Below are 19,479 nucleotides of genomic sequence, written 5' to 3'. Positions count from 1 at the left end.
GGTGCAAGTTTGTTCCCTCTGAGTTTATGTACTCTAGTTATAAAGGACTCAAGCAATCAGATTCCTATCACTTCCCTTGGACTGTTGTACTGTTAGAAAATTGTCATCTATAATATTCAGAAATTCCAAGGATGTTATCCTAACAGCATTCTAATTATCGAAGAGCAAAATTGAGGTGAGGTTCTTTAGTCTCCATGATATAGGAGGTCAGGCTAGATAATGACAATGGTGCATTGTGGCCTTAAAATCTGTTAAAATTGCTTAGGGGGCAGCAAATGGGTTTTTATAACATCTAGTCTGAATTTCATCCTTTTCTACAAACCAAGCTGAAAATGCATTTTTACAGTGTTTTCCACTGAAGCAATCGCTAGCACTTGTAGTGATCCTGTATACCACCAACGGAGTCTATTAAAGGTATACAGTTTTTTTTGTATTACCAGAACCGATTGGTTTTTTTAATACATTTTTACTTTTACATTTTTACTTCAATTTTGTACTGCACTAATAGGAATCAGTGTTTTCCCAAACATTTCTTAGTAATCAGCTAATGTGAAATCATTCTGTAGAACTTGTATCTGTTTAATTCTTTCTACATTATCGTGACTTTAAAAAATCACAGTGTTATTTTAGTTCTGTATAGAATTGTAAATCAGACAAAAAATTGTTTGGTGTAGAAAGTAGAATAAGAAACATAAGGAGATGCAGAAATTTCTTTGATAATAAAAGTAAAGCGTAAGGAATATCATCTTAAACAGATTAATGAACTGAAGGCAGTGATAAGTGAAACTGAGCATAAAATAGTGAAGATCCCAGGGGGGTTCTACAAAACAGAGGCTTCAAGTCTTTTCTTTGAAACACAAAATACATTTTTGGAGAAGAATGTTATGAATGGTAAAAAGTCAGTTGATTTTTCAGTAGATTTGTAATGGTCTTTAAAGAAGTTTGTATCTGGATTTGTTGATTTCAATAAGATCTATTAGATAGCAGAAAAGTCTGAGCGATGTGGTAGGAATCCCATAGCCTGAGTCATCAATAACTAGACTACATTAAGTAGTGGGGGAACAAACTTGCACCTGCAAGGGGATTGCTAAGAGGATATTGGCCTTTTCCATTTCTAATTTTTATGTTTTTTTAAGTGCTGGGAGGTAATTATTGGTTACTTTAATTTCATTCCGTGAGATTTTGGTATTAAATGAACAAACAAAAAACCTTGTAACAAATTTAGAGTGAAGTCAAATGTATTAAGGCAGCAAAGACAAACATTAGTACTAGTGTTTAAATCTTCCCTATGAAGAAAACAACTATGGTTATTTGTTTTCCATAGTTTGAAGAACTGGCTTGTTACAACTTTCATTTTAGGTAATTAATGCCTGGGGTCAATGTGATTTTTTTTTCCATGCTAATTATGTGCTCCTACTTTTCTCAGAACACTGGTGTATTGTCAATCAATAAATCACAGTATTCTTTTCCTGTTAGCAGAAAAAAAATAATTAAATTTGAGGGGTTATCTGAAACAATTAAATCCCTTGGATTAAATGTTATGCAGTATGCTTGTATAACCCCCATCAATCACCATAGTATGTAAGTGCTGATAATGTTTGATGTTTGATTAATTTAATGAATGGCATGACAATGAAATGAGATTAATGTTTTATTGAACTGCTTGATTTGTTTTCTTTAACATTAGCAGAATTGTTTTTTCTTAAGTGTTTCCTGCAAAAAAATTATAATCCTGGGAAACACCTTCTGAAAAGCTGGTTGGATAACACCTGTGCTCTTTGACTCTGCTTTTTGGACTACAGGCTGGATCACTGAAATAGATGACTCCAGGCTACTTTTGTTTGTTGATTTCTAATCCCCACTTACTATTTGTCTTTTTTCAACGACTAGAGTTCACTTCTAGTTCTCTGCAAAGGTGGAAACTGAAATATAGGGTGAGTTCTGCCACTATATGGTTCCTCAGGGCAGTTAGGGTGTTAGGGGGCTTATTCCTTCACCCACTTACTTCCCTGGTCCTTCTCGCATGAACAGAGAGCAACAATACCCAAAGTCCAAAGGTGCAAACAATTCAATGTTTATTGGGGTGAACTTCCAGCAAGCATGATTCCAGTTTCCTTCCTTAGCGTCCCCCTTCCCAGCTCTGACACCACAGAGCTTTACCTGTGTCCCTGTTCCCATTCCCCCCCTTAGCAAAACATGATTCCAATTCCCCACCCCCATTCCATATTCCCATTCCTCCCACCCCCTTACTTCATGACTGACTGCAGACTATGTAGTAAAACTTGAGTTCTGCTTAGCTATACCTTAACCAATCATTTCCCTGAAATGTAACTAACCAATCCTAACACATTGTAACATGATTATTTAACCAATTATATCCCACCACCTTAATTAGTTTACACCCAGCAAAATTAATTATACAGCAGACAGAAACAATGCCAGAACCAGACAGAGACCATGCAAATAAACAATAGCAAAGCGGGAACTATAATGACAAAACAGTACAGAAGAGAGAATTTCACAACTATATGTATAAAGACATAAGGGTTTCCCAGCTGTGTCTATTGATAAGTGAGTTCTTACCGAACAGAAAGCTATCAAACTAAACTTCCTTTTACGTTTTCTAGGCACTTCCCTTTCTCTGGAGGCGATAGGCATTATCAGGACAGGATTGTATTCCTAACAGCCCAATAGTACCTTCTTTCAGTGTGACTAGTTTGGAATGTGAGGATGTGACCGGTCGCTTCCCAGCTTATGGCTGCCTCTGCTGCTTAGCCAAAGGCCTCAGCCTAAGAACAGGGACTCAGACTGTCACAGTAGGAGAAGGCCCTTACACTGGCAGACAGTGATTTTGATTCTTTCTTTTATACCTCTATAACTAGCTAAGTGATAAGAATACACCTAAATTAGAGTATAGGCCTTTACAGACAGGCCTGAATATCTATATCCTAACATAGGGGGTGAGTCATCGTAGGTCATGATCTGTGGGGAAAGAAACGTGAGCAGGTCCACTAATTTTGCCATATGCAGGTGGGCAGCCAGAGGCAGTAGAGCCTTGGCACAAAGCGGGAAGTAAACTGCTGCTTATCTATGCCAGTTGTTCCCGCTACCACACCTCTGTAGCAAGGAGAAAATGTGAATCACCATTCCAACCCTCCTCTGCTCCCGTGATGGCACTTCTCTGCTCTGCCCCCTTACGTAGGGCGGATTGTGATGTTGTTTTCTAGAATTAGATGGCAGCACCATTGTTGGTGTGTTTGGGAAATGCCAGCGCTCTCTCAGTGTAGAAAACTGGAAATTGTTACTCTAAACACGTATTACCTATAATGAGGAATAGGAATTACATTAATTGTTGACCTTCTAGACCAAAAAGAATTGACCTATTACACACTAAGCTAATGTGACACTTTTTTTTCTTCCGTCAGTGGATTCGATAGGCCAGTATGAAATACTATTTCCAAACTGTGTTAAATACCACAAGTCTCTGAGCGTCCATAAAACTAGTTTCTTGGTTTAGACCCATGATTATTTTTAGCACAGTGCGCAGTATTTTAGACTCAGAATTGAATGTCCTTGACAAGAACAGAGATGTTGTGCTACATCCAAGCCATCTTGGTATTTTTGAAACAGGTGTTGCTAAGGTGCAGTGGGTTAAAGTTGACTAAAAGATTGTCGTATACTAATAAACATATTATATAACAAGTGGTGTTTGTAACAAGTTACAAGTGGTGTCCAAAATGGAGTCAAAGAAATGATGGGAGTTAGGTTTGTTTTGACTAAAATGTGGTGGATTTTGTGGTCATAGTTTCCTTTCATGAAGGATTAGTTATTCCATAAAATAAGAGGAAGTGCCAATTATTTATATAGGCACTATCAAATTATCTGATTGGCCTATCCAGTGGGATAAGTTTGCCACCACTTATGAATTTTTCTTTCCTGGGAGCAATTGGTAACTCAGGGCCTCATGCAAGGCCCATCTAAAGTTAGTGGGAAGACTCCAATTGACTTCAGTGGGCGTTGGATCAGACTCATAATAATAATCGTTATCACAATCGATCAACATCAAGTGGCCTTAATCTGTTCTGCCTCCTACAGCCCGGTTAGAGGAAAATCACAGCAATCCAGCCAGATATTTTCTGGAGCCAAGGAAGTGGAGCTGGGGGTTCATAAATGGCTAAAGAAGTCATATGCTGTGGGCTTCCAGCAACAAAACTACAAACTAGTAACAGAAACTGCATTTTCATGTATTGTTCTAGTTATTTTTCTTCTCTCCTTTGTATGGATTTATCTTGGTTAGTCTAAAAAAGGAAACTGGATCAGATTAGACTGCAACAACAGAACCTGAGAGATAAGAGCTATACCCTGAAATTGACTTCCCCCACCCCCATATAAATTAAATAAATAATATAAAAATTATGTAAATATATACTATATATACTTATATATAATATAATTATATAAAAGTAGACTAATTTATTATGATATTTATAGTTATATAATTTATAATTATTTTAATTAATGATATTATAAATAATATGTGCATATATTATATAAATATATAATTATATAATATAAAAGAAAAATAAATAATTGGCACTTCCTCTTATGTTATGGTACAAAAACTCTAGAAGGCTTTCTGAGAAACATGACTACAGCCTTTAGGAAGGATTGATTGTATTTGCAATTTTTTATCAACAATTATTTAAAGCATGATGTGCAAGAAAAAGCATAGTAAAGGTTTGATGCATCCATATAGGTCAAATAATGTTTTACAGTCCCCATGGTCTGCCTGGTTCTTATCCTGGGAATCCTTCAGTAAGGCTCTAACAGTTCTTTCCATCTCCACTGTCTGCTGTTTCAATCCAAATACCTCCTGCTCCAGCTTGTTACTTTCTCGCTCACTGTCACACCCCTCCTTCTGCAGTGCCGCTATCTGTGAGGCCTGAATCAAGCTGGTGGTGCGGAGGGTATTTGATGCTGCCTTTAGATTGGATTTTTTTTTTTTGCCTTTAACTCATCTATCTCTTTATTTACTACCATCGCTACCATCTGCTTACAGAGCTGCAGGAACTCCCCAGGGCTGGTAAAGCGTCCAGGCTTCCAAAAACCATTACCATGCTCCTTACAAATCAGTCAGGCTGTTTTCCAAAATCATTTTCAACTGTGCTTTTTTCCCAGATTTTTCCTTTCCTTCTGACATATTTTCTCAGTCGATCAGGCTATCAGCCTGAGCCCTGAGCCCCAGTAATGGAATGTATCCATAAATTGACTCACAGACCACAACACAGGGAAATTCCAGGTGGCTACTCTGCCCCACAGTCCTCTCCTCTTGCACAGCACAGCAAACCATTTGTACCAATCATCCCCTTCCTCCCTATCACTCCTGGCTGGCTCATCAAATCTTTTACCAGGGTTTTCAGAACCCAAAGCAGTGATAACTTTACTGTTTCTCTCCAGGAGGTGTCAAGAATAAATCAATAGGGACAAAGTTACTCTGTCTGATATATGATTGATACAAACCAGAGTGCTTTTACCTAAAACTGTTTTTTCACTAGGTCTTACGCACTCTCTCACACGCACGCACGCACGCACGCACGCCACAGCAATAGGTTCAGAGCATTCAAAACATTTATATTTACCAAAATCTGAAATGTTTTTGAGTGATTACCATCGGGGCTTCCGGGGGCCTTCCTTCCATCCAGCTGATGGGGAATTTTACATGTCAGATCCTTGCTCAAAGACAAGCTTCCTCAGACTGCTTTAAAGCACATCTTTAAACTAAATTTTTTATAAATTTTATTTGGACAAAGCCCATAATTGATGATAGCCTCTAATAGGCTATCAATTTGCCTAGCAACAGCCAATATCAATTTCTTCTGCTGCTGCTGCTGCTGCTTCTTCTTCCTTCTTCTTAGCAAAGCATTTCTAGTCATAACAACAATAAAACTTACATGTCAGAGGCACCTAAAACCAAGGTTGGCTGTCTAAACATTCTTTCTATTTTTGTGGAACATTAACTCCCTGGCCCAACCTCCTATTCTGATTAGTAGATCTGCAAATATGCAGCTGCATGGATTATTCCTACCTACGTGATCTTTGATTTTCAGCTAATGTTACCTGGGTTTCTTTAAACCCAAAGCTCTTGGTAACTTTTACTCTGTGCGAGGTGGTGTCAGGAAATAAATCAAGGGAGACACAGCCGTCTGACCAATAGATGGCTGGCATAAACAGGACAACACAAGAGTGCTTTCACTTAAAGCTAAACTTTACTTAGTCTCAAACACTTACACACGTCCACAACAGGTTAGTAAAATACCCCCAACACTTGATAATTACTGAAGCTGAGTGTGACCTTTGAGTGGCACCATGACAGGCTTCAGCTGGCCAACCTTCCGTCTGCCGGTGGAGACCCCAAGATGCGTCCAGAGGGAGCGTCCTTGAAGAGCCCCTTCTCAGAAGTCCCACTACCTCAAACTTTTCCCCCTTATTTATACATTAGTAATACAATGACATATCCCTTAAAGAAAACTTGCTAAGCAAGCAGTTTTTAAAGATCAAGCAAGAGATTTCCTTCTGATCATCAATTTAACCAGATATGGGTTTTGTTTTGCTTTTTTTCAGAGTCTCCATGCCTTGGGGCCCTGACAAACATTCCCGGGGGCACATATAGACAGACTTCCTGTTTTTCTAAAACACATATATCAGCAATTTCAACATTCTTAGCAGGAAGGTCACAGGGTCAAGCTGTCCTGTCTGTGGCACCCAAAACCCCCTCCCCTCCTGCCTTGGTTATGCTAAGGCCACTGCATGACCAATTTATAGCCTGCTGACTTGGCTTCTTTTAGCAACAAGCAATAGTGGTTCAGTACGGCCTGCTGACTTGGCTACCATTAGCAATAAGCAGTAGTGGTTCCAGGCCTTTACTGGTTTGCCAAAATCTCCCCATACACTGGCAAGGCTGAACACACAAGATGGCTGACTGCAGTACTGTCAAATTCTGGGGCTACAACACTTGATGCCATTTGAGAGACTTCCATGCAGGGTTCATCCCCTTGAGTGTGAGATGGGATAAAACATTGTGTTTAAAATGAAGGTTTACTTGTACTTCTGAGATGTAAAGATGCATAAACCTTTACTTTGCTTTTTCTTTTCTTTAAATAATTGTTGATAAAAAAAATTGCAAATACATTCAGTCCTTTCTAAAGGCCATAATCTTGTTTCTCAGAATTAGATTAAAGTGGCATTGAACATAATCTGTCTAATAGAGGACAGCCTCTTGGTTGAAAGATGGCATTAAGCAGAATGCAAAAGTTGATCTCTCTGTAGAATTAGCAAGCAAGTGGTAAATTTTCAAAGCTTATAAAAGGATTTCGCCACAAGATTCCTATTGGGACTAATTAGTGTATACCCACGAAATCCCTTTTCAGCTTCAGCATGGCAAATTTAATTCCATATGTACTAGTTTAATCCAAAAGTTGTGGTATTAATTTTACAAACTAGTGGTCACTGTGTTTTCTGTCTGGATTTAGATGCTGATTTTCAAAAAGTTAGGGACATATGGTTGCCTTCATAATTGTGTATATAATTTGTGCATACAATTAATATGATTATTTGTGCATTCAAAGGGCAAGGTAAAACACCGCGTGTGTGTGCGCGCGTGCACTCATGCACACAATCAATTTCATGTCTGTTGCAAAGAGACACAATCACACACATACTTTTACACACACACACACTTCGTACGTCTGATTTTTTCCAACACTGACCCTTCTTATCTACATTTTCAGTTTTTAGTTTTGATGATACTGTCAACGGAAGTGTTCAGCCTCTGAGTCAATAGCCGAAAAAGCTCAACCCAACTAAGTTCTAACTGGCATTTTTGTTGGTAAATTTACCAGAGGAATCAAGAATTGAATGGACATGGAAGGTGAACTGGACTCTGCCATCAAAAATAGTCCTTCCAGCTCACGGTTCATCTGAGATAGGCAAAGAGCAGGGGAAATTGTGGAAAAATCACTATTTGACCTGACCATGTTGATACTGTTTGTTTGTTTTTTCGTGAACATTGGTGCAGACACGTTCTGTTTGCACAAATGTTGGGTATTCATGCCCCTATGAATGTATTTGCATGCAAAAAAGCTCAATCGCACTGGAAGTGCGAGCTCAGCCACTTCTGTATATAATGGTTTTGTGTATTTGAGAGAGACTGTCAGGCATGGAAGGATTGGGAGAATGAGAAAGTGAATGATTTTCAAGCAGCTGACAGCAAGTCTATGCTTAAAATGCTGCAGATATACTTCTGTAGAGCTTCAGTGAAGATTCTGCCTATGCTGATGGGAGGGCTTCTTTGATGGCATAGATAACCCACATCCCCAAGAAGCAGTAGCTATGTCAATGGGGGAATTCTCCCATTGACTTAGTGCTGTCTACACAAGGGATTAGGTCGGTTTAACTGTGTCTCTCTTAGGTGTGGATTTTTCACACCCCTGAGCAACATAGTTATAGCAAACTAATTTCCTAGTGTAGACCTGGCTTAAGTGATCACTCAGTGGGACCAGCCTTGAGAGGACAGGTGTAGGAGGGAGGCTGCTTCACCAGCAGAAAGGTCTCTTTCCTGGAGACACTCCCACACATGCTCTAGCTTCTGAACATAGAGCAAGGTCTCTGCAGTAGGGATCTCACCCCATGGACTGCTGTCACACACACACACAGCCCGGCAGCTACATGGGTGTCCACCAGTGCCACATCAAATTGTTGCTGACAAGGAGCAGGGCTACAACACTGTGATCAGGGAGAAATAGCTGGGTGCAATCAGGACCACCATATAGAGGTGGTCTTGATTGCACCCATAGAGGTTAGAGGCCTCTGTTGAAAGAAGCATTTAAGTATGTTTATTATGTGTGACTTCAGTGGGGCTTGTGTTTTAAATTACGAATGTGCTTAATTGTGGAATAGGTCAGGGCCAGTGTGAGATATTTCTGACTTGCTTCATACAGAACATTGGATATTTATAGTTGCCAAATATGACAATATTTGTTTGTTTTTTTTAAAGACTGTTTCATTGAATCTATTTGCACCTTGATGTGCACGTTACTCTGTACCTCTGGCTTTGAATTGAGTTATGCACATCCATAATGGAAAAATTAGGGACCTATCCACCTTTAATTTCTGAACAATCCCAGAACTTTCTGAGATTCTGCAAATAAAGTGAATCCACTTAAGGCCCCTATTAAGAATGGTATTTGTGTGATTACATCTTGAAATAACTGACCAGACTCAAATAGATGAGCTTACGGATGTCAGTGGTCAGGGCAGGGATAAGAGCACACACACTGTAAACAAGGCTTCTGTACATGTTTGAAGAGGCTACCTTATCACCAGACTTCTGCTTTGTAATGCATTACAGCAGCTGAAACTATGCTAAATAATTCATCATAGGGGAATAATTCATGTCTGAGTTTGAAAAGGAGCAGAGAAGCATTTCTGATAACGTCCCTCATTTTACAACTGGCAGTGACATTTGCCAAACTCTCAGATTAGATTTCCAAAGCAAAAAACAAACATCATAATGGAAAAGTTGCATAGAACAGATTAGGGAGGAAACCAAGAGTGTTCTATAGAAACTTATCTAAAAAAAATGGAATTTAATAGTGTTGCCGTAGGCCTTATTTAACCATCCTATAGAATTGTATAAAAATAATTACTATTAAATTATACTATTACTATCCATTAAATACTATAACATGACACAAATACTGCTAGAAAGTGTATCATTTTCTGTTAAATTCTCTTGGCATTTTTCAGCAATGATCAACCCTCCTCCAATCTACTGCTACCATTGCCACCGTCAAAAAACTACTTTAATTTCCTTCTTTGGATTTTCCAGTTGCATCCTATCTTCTCTATGTCCATCTTTTTAAGCCCTTTTGCGTAACTTCATGGATAAGTGAAATGGGAGGGCTCTGATATTCCATGAAAAAAATAACTAGCATTCTTATGTGAAATAGTAGGAAACAAATATTTAAATTGTGTTTCTATGTGCAATGGTTATATTGGGAAAAGTGTGAAATATTAGGAAAAACTCATCTGTTTCCCAAAGCTTATGGGTTGTTTATTATGTGTTATTAATAGATTTCTATTTAAATTAATTTTCTTGAAACCTGCTAAAGAATCTGTGCAAACTTGACACCTCTTTATCTAAAATACAACAGTTATCCCTGACCCCAGAGTAGCATATTCTGTTTTGACCCCTTCAACAGTCTATACAGGGGTAGGATAAAAATCACAGTGATACAATATTATTGCCCTTTTGGCCCAAGAATTTAGCAATCCTATTTGTTTACACAAAATTGTGTTTTCCTGAATACAATAGAAACACATTACAGTAGATAGTTTCTTTGCTCACAATTTTCAAGTCTGCCTCCCCTCTCATTTATGATCCAAGGAACTCTGGCTCTCTGCTCCCTCTGAAGGCCATGCTCATCCTTGCATCTTTCGCTGACTGCTCACTTTTGCCTCTCTGGCTCTCTGCCTCTCACACTCATACAGCTTGTCAACCAATTCCCTAACCCAGATTTTTGCAATCAGGAAACTCTTCGATGCACCTAGTTTAGCAGGCATTGACATCCAGTGCTTTGCCTTCAGCAGCAGTTTCTGTTGTTTCCAGCTACTTCACTACATAAAGGGGCTTAATTGCTCTCTTCATTTAGCATACCTGTGGGTGAGGTAATATCTTTTATTGGACCAACTTTTGCTGGTGAGAGAGACAAGCTTTTGAGCTACCCAGAGCTCTTCTGCTGGTCTGGGAAATGTACACAAAGTGAGACACTACTCTGAGTAGCACTCTTCCCAGACCTGAAGAAAAGCTTTGTGTAAAGCTTGAAAGCTGACATAGTGCTGTCCACACCGGCACTTAGGTCAGTGTAACTTACATCGCTCAGAGGAGTGGCAAATTCACACCACTGAGCGATATAACTTATGCTGACATAAGTAGTAGTATAGCCATAGCCTAAGCTATAGTGTAAGTCCAGTTTAGCATAAGTTGTTAGCACATATTCTAAGGGACCATTCAAGGTGAAACGCTCAGTTTGTTGCCATACGACAAAAAGAGGGGTTAGCGTGGTACAAATTGTTGGAATAAGCTATAAATCCACAAACAAGGGAACCTAGGAAGACCCATAATATCTGGCCATAGCACTCTTACTGAAGAATATCAGGCCTCATAGAAACCATCCTCAAACCGCTCACCATACAAAGGGCCAGCTTCCTCCAGTGCACAACCGACTTCTTCCACAAACTCCACAACATTAACAGCCTGCCTCAGAACTCCATCCTTACCATGGATGTCACTTCCCTATACACCAACATGCCTCACAATGATGGCATAGCTGCCTGCTTCAAATATTTACAAGAAAATGGATGACCTCAGATATCCACCCCAAAGACATCATCAAACTCATCCATTTTATCCTCACCCATAACAATTTTACATTCAACAACAAACATCTTGCCCAAACCATGGGAATAGCCATGAGTATTAGGATGGCTCCCCAATATGCCAACCTCTTCATGGGCCAACTTGAAGAAGAATTTCTGGACAAATGCGAAACCAATGATATACCTGAGATACATGTATGATATTTTCATCCTCTGGACAGATGACTTAATCTTCCTCATAGATTTCCACCACAACTTGAACAACCAATATCTGTCCATAAAACTCTGTCTGGAACACTCCCACACTAGCATCAACTTCATGGAAATGACCGTCGGCTTCAACAATGAAACCTACAGACAACTATATACAAGAATCCCATGGATCACAACACCGACCTTCATAGATCCAGTAACCACCCAAACACACCAAGAAATCTGTTATCTACAGCCAGGCACTCAGATGTTGCAGAATATACACCGAGGAGAAAATCTGAGATATACACCTTAACACACTCAAAACTACCTTCACTAAACGGACACTCCACCAGAGAAGTAGATCACATCATGAAATGGGCCATCCAAATACCGTAAGAGAATCTGCTTTTAGAAATAAAACCCCCTGTGACTTCACATGCATAGTTGTCACCTACCACCCCACACTGGAACCCAGATGGGGTATCGTCAAACAGCTACAACTCATACTCGATGGGGACTCCATCCTGAAAGAAATCTTTCCTGAACACCCTCTTCTGGCCGTCAAGCAACCCCCCAATCTCTCCAAGCTCATCATCAGAAGCAAGCTCCCCACAAACCAGAACACACCAACTCAAAGTGGCACTCGACCCTGCCACATCAACAGATGCAAAACCTGCAGATGTATCTCTACTACTACCATGATCAACACCCCCCACTACTAACCTTTCAAGATCCATGGGTCCTATGTGTGCCTATCACAACATGTGATGTACCTCATCCAGTGCACTAAAAGCCCCAGTAACAACTATGTGGGTGAAACCAGATAATCAGTACGCTCTTTCACACATGAAAATGAAAAAAGACAAAAACACCATATCACCTGTGGGTGAACACAAAGCGATCACTCTATATCTGACCTATCAGTCCTCATCCTCATGACACTAAACTGGGAGGAGAGGTAGATATGCTGGAGGGTAGGGATAGGATACAGAGGGCCCTAGACAAATTAGAGGATTGGGCCAAAAGAAATCTGATGACGTTCAACAAGGACAAGTGCAGAGTCCTGCACTTAGGATGGAAGAATCCCATGCACCGCTACAGACTAGGGACCGAATGGCTCGGCAGCAGTTCTGCAGAAAAGGACCTAGGGGTTACAGTGGACGAGAAGCTGGATATGAGTCAGCAGTGTGCCCTTGTTGCCAAGAAGGCCAATGGCATTTTGGGATGTATATGTAGGGGCATTGCCTGCAGATCGAGGGACGTGATTGTTCCCCTCTGTTGGACATTGGTGAGGCCTCATCTGGAGTACTGTGTCCAGTTTTGGGCCCCACACTACAAGAAGGATGTAGAAAAATTGGAAAGAGTCCAGCGGAGAGCAACGAAAATGATTAGGGGTGTGGAACACATGAGTTATGAGGAGAGGCTGAGGGAACTGGGATTGTTTAGTCTGCGGAAGAGAAGAATGAGGGGGGATTTGATAGCTGCTTTCAACTACCAGAAAGGGGGTTCCAAAGAGGATGGCTCCAGACTGTTCTCAGTGGTAGCTGATGACAGAACAAGGAGTAATGGTCTCAAGTTGCAGTGGGGGAGGTTTAGGTTGGATATTAGGAAAAACTTTTTCACTAGGAGGGTGGTGAAACACTGGAATGCGTTACCTAGGGAGGTGGTGGAATCTCCTTCCTTAGAAGTTTTTAAGGTCAGGCTTGACAAAGCCCTGGCTGGGATGATTTAGTTGGGGATTGGTCCTGCTTTGAGCAGGGAGTTGGATTAGATGACCTCCTGAGGTCCCTTCCAACCCTGATATTCTATGATTCTATGATCCTCAAAGTAAACCTGCTCAACACTTTCAAAAGATGAGCTTAGAAGCTTAAATTCATAACTTTGCTAGACACTAAAAATCAGGTCTTAATAAAGACACTAGATTTATGGCTTATTACAGCAATCTGTAGCCCCCTAACTCCTTTTCGTTCTATGACTTTAGGGGTGTTAACGGGTCGCTTTTAAAATGCATGCTAACTGCTTATGCTTAAACTATCTGTTCAACCTGGTATTCCGGTGTGGCAACCTTAGGCCAGGTCTGCACTTGAAACTTAAACTGATATAACTACATTACTCAGCCCTGAGTGACGTAGTTAAACCAACCTAACCCCTGGTGTAGACAGCTCTGTGTCAACAGGAGGGCTTCTCTCTTCAACATAGCTATTGCCTCTCACGGAGGTGGAGTACCTGCACTGATGAGAGAAGCCCTCCCAGAGGCATAGGTAGCAGCCGCTGCAGCATTTAAATGTAGGCCTGCCCTCAGTACCTTTCCTGAACCTGAAGAAGAGCTCTGTGTAGCTTGAATGCTTCTCTCTCTGACCAACAGAAGTTGGTCCAGTGAAAGATAATTATCTCACTCGCCTTATCTCTCTAATCCCCATGTAGGCATTTATACCAGTGGGTCTATGCAGTTCATCCCCATGCCACAAAACTTTCATTTCCTCTGGGGGGCAAGGTGGGTGAGGTAATTTCTTGTATTGGACCAACTTCTGTTGGTGAAAGAAACAAGCTTTCACAGAGTTTTTCTTCAGGTATGGGAAAAGTATGCAGTGTCACAGCTAAATACAAAGTGGAACAGATTGTTTAGCATAAGTAGTTAACACACATTCCAAGGGTCCATTCAAGGTGAAGTGGCCCATTCAGACCCCTCCAGTCATAAGACATGTCTACACTACAAAGTGAAGTTGACGTAAGGCACCTTACATCAAAGTAAGTAGGCGTACACACTACAGTATTCCTGCTGCCACTGTAACTCATCCGCTATGTCGACCTAATAAATCCACCTCGACAAGATGCATAAGGCTTAAGTGGATGAAGGTCAGATGACGCAGTGTCTGTATAGACACTGCATTTCTTACATAGCCTGTTGGCTGTCAGCATGGCTGACGATTTCACTGCTGATAGGATCTCTTTTTTGAAAGTGGGGGGAAGGGTGTTCCAGCTGTGAGTCCCAGTAGTGCTGACAGCTGGAGCCTCACTGCCCAGCATTGAGGGCCTGGGCTGTGGGCTCCCCTCTGAGCTCCCAGCTGGAGCCTGGCTTCAGCCAAGGCTCTCAGCTCCCTGCTCCGCATGGAGCTCCCAGCTGGAGCCTGGCTGCCACCCAGGTTCTCACTCCCCATGGAGCAAGCTCCATGCAGAGTGTGGAGCTGAGAGCCCAGGCAGCAGCCTGGCTCCAGCTGGGAGCTCCGCAGGGAGCTGAGAGCCGTCGGCAGCCTGGCTGCAGCTGGGATCTCAGCACCGAGCTGAGAAACTTGGGCTTTCAGCCCCCACACTACCCCTCTTAAGTGAGTGCAAGTGCTCCTGGTGAGGATGCGCATCAGCGACAGAAGGAGGGGTGAACATGAACCCCTGTAATAATATAGTGTAGACATGCCCATTGGGGGTGAAAGGAAGTGGCGGGGAAGCAGCTGAGAGGGAGTTGTTAGTGGGTTATAGCTTGTTGTAATAAGCCATTAATCCAGTATTTCTCTGCTATCCTAGGACTGACACCACTACAATAACACTGCATTTCCTCTGTGGGCCAGTGGAGAGAGGGTATCTTGTGTTTGTTCATCCTTGTTCGGGGGCTTATTCCTTCACCCACTTACTTCCCTGGTAACAATACCCAAAGTCCAAAGGTGCAAACAATTCCATGTTTATTGGTGTGAACTTCCAGCAAGCATGATTCCAGTTTCCTTCCTTAGTGTCCCCCTTCCCAGCTCTGACACCACAGAGCCTTACACCTGTGTCCCTGTTCCCATTCCTGCCCTTAGCCAAACATGATTCCAATTTCCCCACCCCCATTCCCTGTTCCCATTTCTCCCCCCACACCCACCCACTTCCTGATTGACTGCAAGCTATATAGTAAAACTTGAGTTCTGCTTTGCTATACCTTAACCAATCATTTTCCTGAAATTCAACTAACCAATCCTAACATATTGTAACATGATTATGTAACCAATTATATCCCACCACCTTAATTAGTTTACACCCAGCAAAATTAATTATACAGCAGACAAGTACAATCACAGAACCAGACAGAGATTATACAGCCAAATAGCAAAATGGGAACTATAATGACAAAACAATACAGAAGTGAGAATTTCACATCCCAGCTATTGATAAGTGAGTTCTTGCCAGACAGGATGCTATCAAACTAAGTTTCCTTTTACATTTTCTAGGCACATCCCTTTCTCTGGAGGTGATAGGCACTATCAGGACAGGATTGTATTCCTAACAGCCCAATAGCACGTTCTTTCAATGTGACTAGTTTGGAATGTGAGGATGTGACCGGTCGCTTCCCAGCTTATGGCTGCCTCTGTTGCTTAGCCAAAGGCCTTAGCCTAAGAACAGGGCCTCAGACTGTCACAGTAGGAGAAGGCCCTTACACTGGCAGACAGTGATTTTGATTCTTTCTTTTATACCTCTATAACTAGCCAAGTGATAAGAATACACCTAAATTCTTAGAGTATAGGTCTTTACAGACAGGCCTGAATATCTATATCCTAACAATCCTTTATTCCAGTACAGAGGAATGGAGTGCAAGTAACAAATGCAGAGCACACAATCTAAGCAATGACCGTGTTTATCTTCCCAGTGGGCGTTTGAGCCTTTGGTATCTGTTTTAGCTGTATCTCTTTGGGATCTGTTTTAGCTGTATCTCTTTTTTTTTTTAAAAGGACAGAAATATTTTTTCCAACTTTCTGAGATGTGGCCCGTTGTGTATTGGCTAAGATACTTCAAGTGCTGCTATATCCTTTTTATGCTTCTAATGTGACCAAGAATATTAAATTAGGAGGGAATAGTCCTCTCCTTTTGAAAACAAAACTAATACAGCACAAGTGTTGCTTTTCAAACAACCTCTACTGCCATTTCCTTTTTGTTTTGAAAACCACAGACTCTGCCACGAAGTGGGGTGGGCCTGGTACGCCAACCTGATCAGTGTCCATTTGGAATTGAACACAAAGGTGTAAGGATTTAATATGCACGGAGAAATTATTATTCTCACAGGTGTTCAGCGACAGACAGCCCAATGTGTGAAAAGGGGGGGAAGTGTGATCAAAAACTCCTTCTGTGACCCAGAAATTCAGCCAAACGGACGACAAAAGAAATGCAATGAAAAGGATTGTCCACCCAGGTAACAAACGCTGTGAATACTAGGATACTGTACAGGAGCACTATTCAGTGTGTTGTATTCTAATTCAAACATAGTATTCAGGGGAGGCAAAGAACACAGGAATTGCAACAACAGTTCAGAGCAGTGGTCTCCAATAGTGGCCACTACCAGGTGTTTTAGGGGAGAGTGAAAGAAACCCTGTAAAGGACAATTTCAGAATTATTTGCCCTTAAGAGAAGTTTCTTACTATCAGTTAATCGATATGAAATGAAGCATGATTATGTGTATATCTCAAATATTTTATCCTATCTAATAAAGCTGTGGATGTATACCAGTGGTTCCCAAACTGTGGGGCATGCCCCCCTGGAGGGGCAGGGAAGAACATTTGGGGGGAGTGTAGTGGGGTCCAGGCTAGCCCCCACAGGGGCAGGAAGGGAGCGCCACCAAGCCCAGCTCTGCCCCCAGCTCCACCCCGGCCCCAGCTGCTGCTCCACTTGTGGCCCCAGTGGCAGCTCAGACTGCAGTCCCCAGCCCCAACTGTGGCTCCTGGCCCCAGACTCCAACCATGGATCCCAGGGGAGTGCGGACAGGTTCCATTACGGGTGGAGGGGGGTGCAACAGAAAACATTTGGGGACCACTGATGTACACGTTACACTTATAAATATCTAACCATTTAAAAAATTTTGTGAATCTTAGTCTTGATATCTTGTGATGAAGATTAATTTCTCACTGTGTGTTTGAAACAAGTATTTCTTTTCAACAGTTTTAAATCTTCTGCTTTTCAGTTATATTGAATGTTCCCTTGTTCTGGTATTATGAGCGAGGGTAAATGGGAACGCCCAGTTTACCTCCTCTGTACCATTTATTGTTTAATATCCTTATCATGTCCCTACTTATATGTCTACTCTCTCTAAACTAAACAGTCCTGATCTTTTCATTCTCTACTCATATGGAAGTTTCCCATGTCCCTACTGCATTATGTTAATTCTTACTCAGCGTTGTTGTTGTCTGTCTCTGGACAGCCCCCCTTTCTGCTACATCTCTTTGTGGGATGGGGCAACCAGAATTGAATACAGTATTCTAGGTGAGAGCAGACTATTGATTTATATGTAATGCATAATTTTTAGTACTGTTTTCTATCTCACTGTTTACATACCCAAATATTTTTTTGCTTTATTTATTTATTTTTGACAACGGTCTGTCACTAAGCAAATGTTTTCATTGAGCTGACTGTAATGATTCTTAAGGCTTTTTCTTTAGTGGTTCCAGTAAATTTAGAACCCAAGCCATGGCTGGAGTAGTCAAAATTATTCCTTCCGCTATGTATAACTTTGCATTTGTCAGCACTGAATTGCATGATGGATATTGCTGCTTTTATATAGTAAATAATGTACAGATGTTAGGGGGATTAATAGTTTTATTACTTGTTCCTGCAGTTCACAGTTATGTATGATGTCTCTTTGGGGAAATATCTAGGAATGCTGTTACAGCCTATGTAAATCATTTTAAAAGTATAAAGCACGCAGCTTGGTTGTAAATCTGTGCAAATTGCCAAGGAAGTCAATTGACAGTAGAATCAATCTTATTAACTAATGGCTTCCATAATAGCTGAGGCTAAACTGAACACACAGGAGCATTTATATTTATAAAAAATATAAATTAAGCTCTTTATTCCAAAGTCCCAAAGAGAAATGACTGGGTTATTCAGAAGTTAAAAGATCCTTAAATACCATATTATCTAGCTTCTGCTGCTTACATTTGGAAATCACTGTTTCTCTTCAATAGCAGTCAGAACCTGCTGTGGAAATTAAATTGCTGTAAATCATCTCTTAGTGATTATAGAATTATGTGAAACATGCCTTGTTGTGCCTAGTTTTTTGCACACTGCTGAAGCGATGATCTAGCTTAATCCCAGTCTGATTGACTATTCTAAAACCATTTACAGTTCTTTCTGTCTCCTTTGGTAAATGTCCTTTATAGAGTAATAGTGATAATAGTAAAATATTGATAAAGTAAAATGCAGGAGAGTCATAAAACATAGTGATAGGGGTTTGGTTGTTTATTTATCTCTTCTTAGTCGTGATAATTAGTTGCCTGTGATGTACAGGAGCTGCTGGAAAATCAGCTCAAAATCATAGAGTAGCCATGATTTCTGGTAATTAAAAAAGAATAAGTAAGAAACGGAATAATAAATCTGTAGCTGCATTTAAAGCACACACACACCACATGAAACATGGAATTTAGGAGCCCCTGTTCTAAAAACACAGGGCTCTGCTACTTGAGCTAATGGGGGATTGCTGTTCCCTATCAAGCCTTATAGCAATATATCCTCTTTATAGACTGGTCACTACAAGGCAATATGATCACAGACTGAGTTAGTGCTAACATTTCATTCCACAATGGCCAGTGATGCATGCACATGCGCGCACACACACTAGCCATGAACTCATAGTGAGCTATTGCAATTATTTTCTAAAGCTTTGAAACCCACAGCTAGGCCCCTACAGCTGTGTCATCTACAATCCAGAAGGATAGCTAAGATTCCTCTCTGCAAAGTATTTATTTGTTTAGCATGTGCATAGTCATTTAGCCAGGCGATGGATGGCATCTTCAGTGGCGTGATGCAGTTCTTCTGGATCCGCCAATGGCAGGCACGATAGCAGTTCAAAGTAGGAAAGTAAAGCAGTTTCTTTGTTTTGAAGAAAATCAGAAT

At 40.9% G+C, this 19,479-nt stretch overlaps 1 protein-coding gene across 1 annotated transcript in view; it reads left to right on the top strand.

Moving 5' to 3' along the window:
- The window catches only part of ADAMTS12 (ADAM metallopeptidase with thrombospondin type 1 motif 12), a 307,828-nt gene that overhangs the window by 235,280 nt on the left and 53,069 nt on the right, over window positions 1-19,479 (top strand). Inside the window, exon 17 of the mRNA XM_074952423.1 lies at window positions 16,660-16,786. Coding sequence (XP_074808524.1) covers window positions 16,660-16,786 — 127 coding nt within the window. The remainder of the gene's footprint in view (window positions 1-16,659; window positions 16,787-19,479) is intronic.

Source organism: Natator depressus, chromosome 5 (assembly GCF_965152275.1).
Source record: "Natator depressus isolate rNatDep1 chromosome 5, rNatDep2.hap1, whole genome shotgun sequence".
Classification (NCBI taxonomy): Eukaryota; Metazoa; Chordata; order Testudines; family Cheloniidae; genus Natator; species Natator depressus.
Note: the sequence above shows the minus strand (reverse complement) of the source record. Positions and strands in the feature narration are given on the sequence as shown.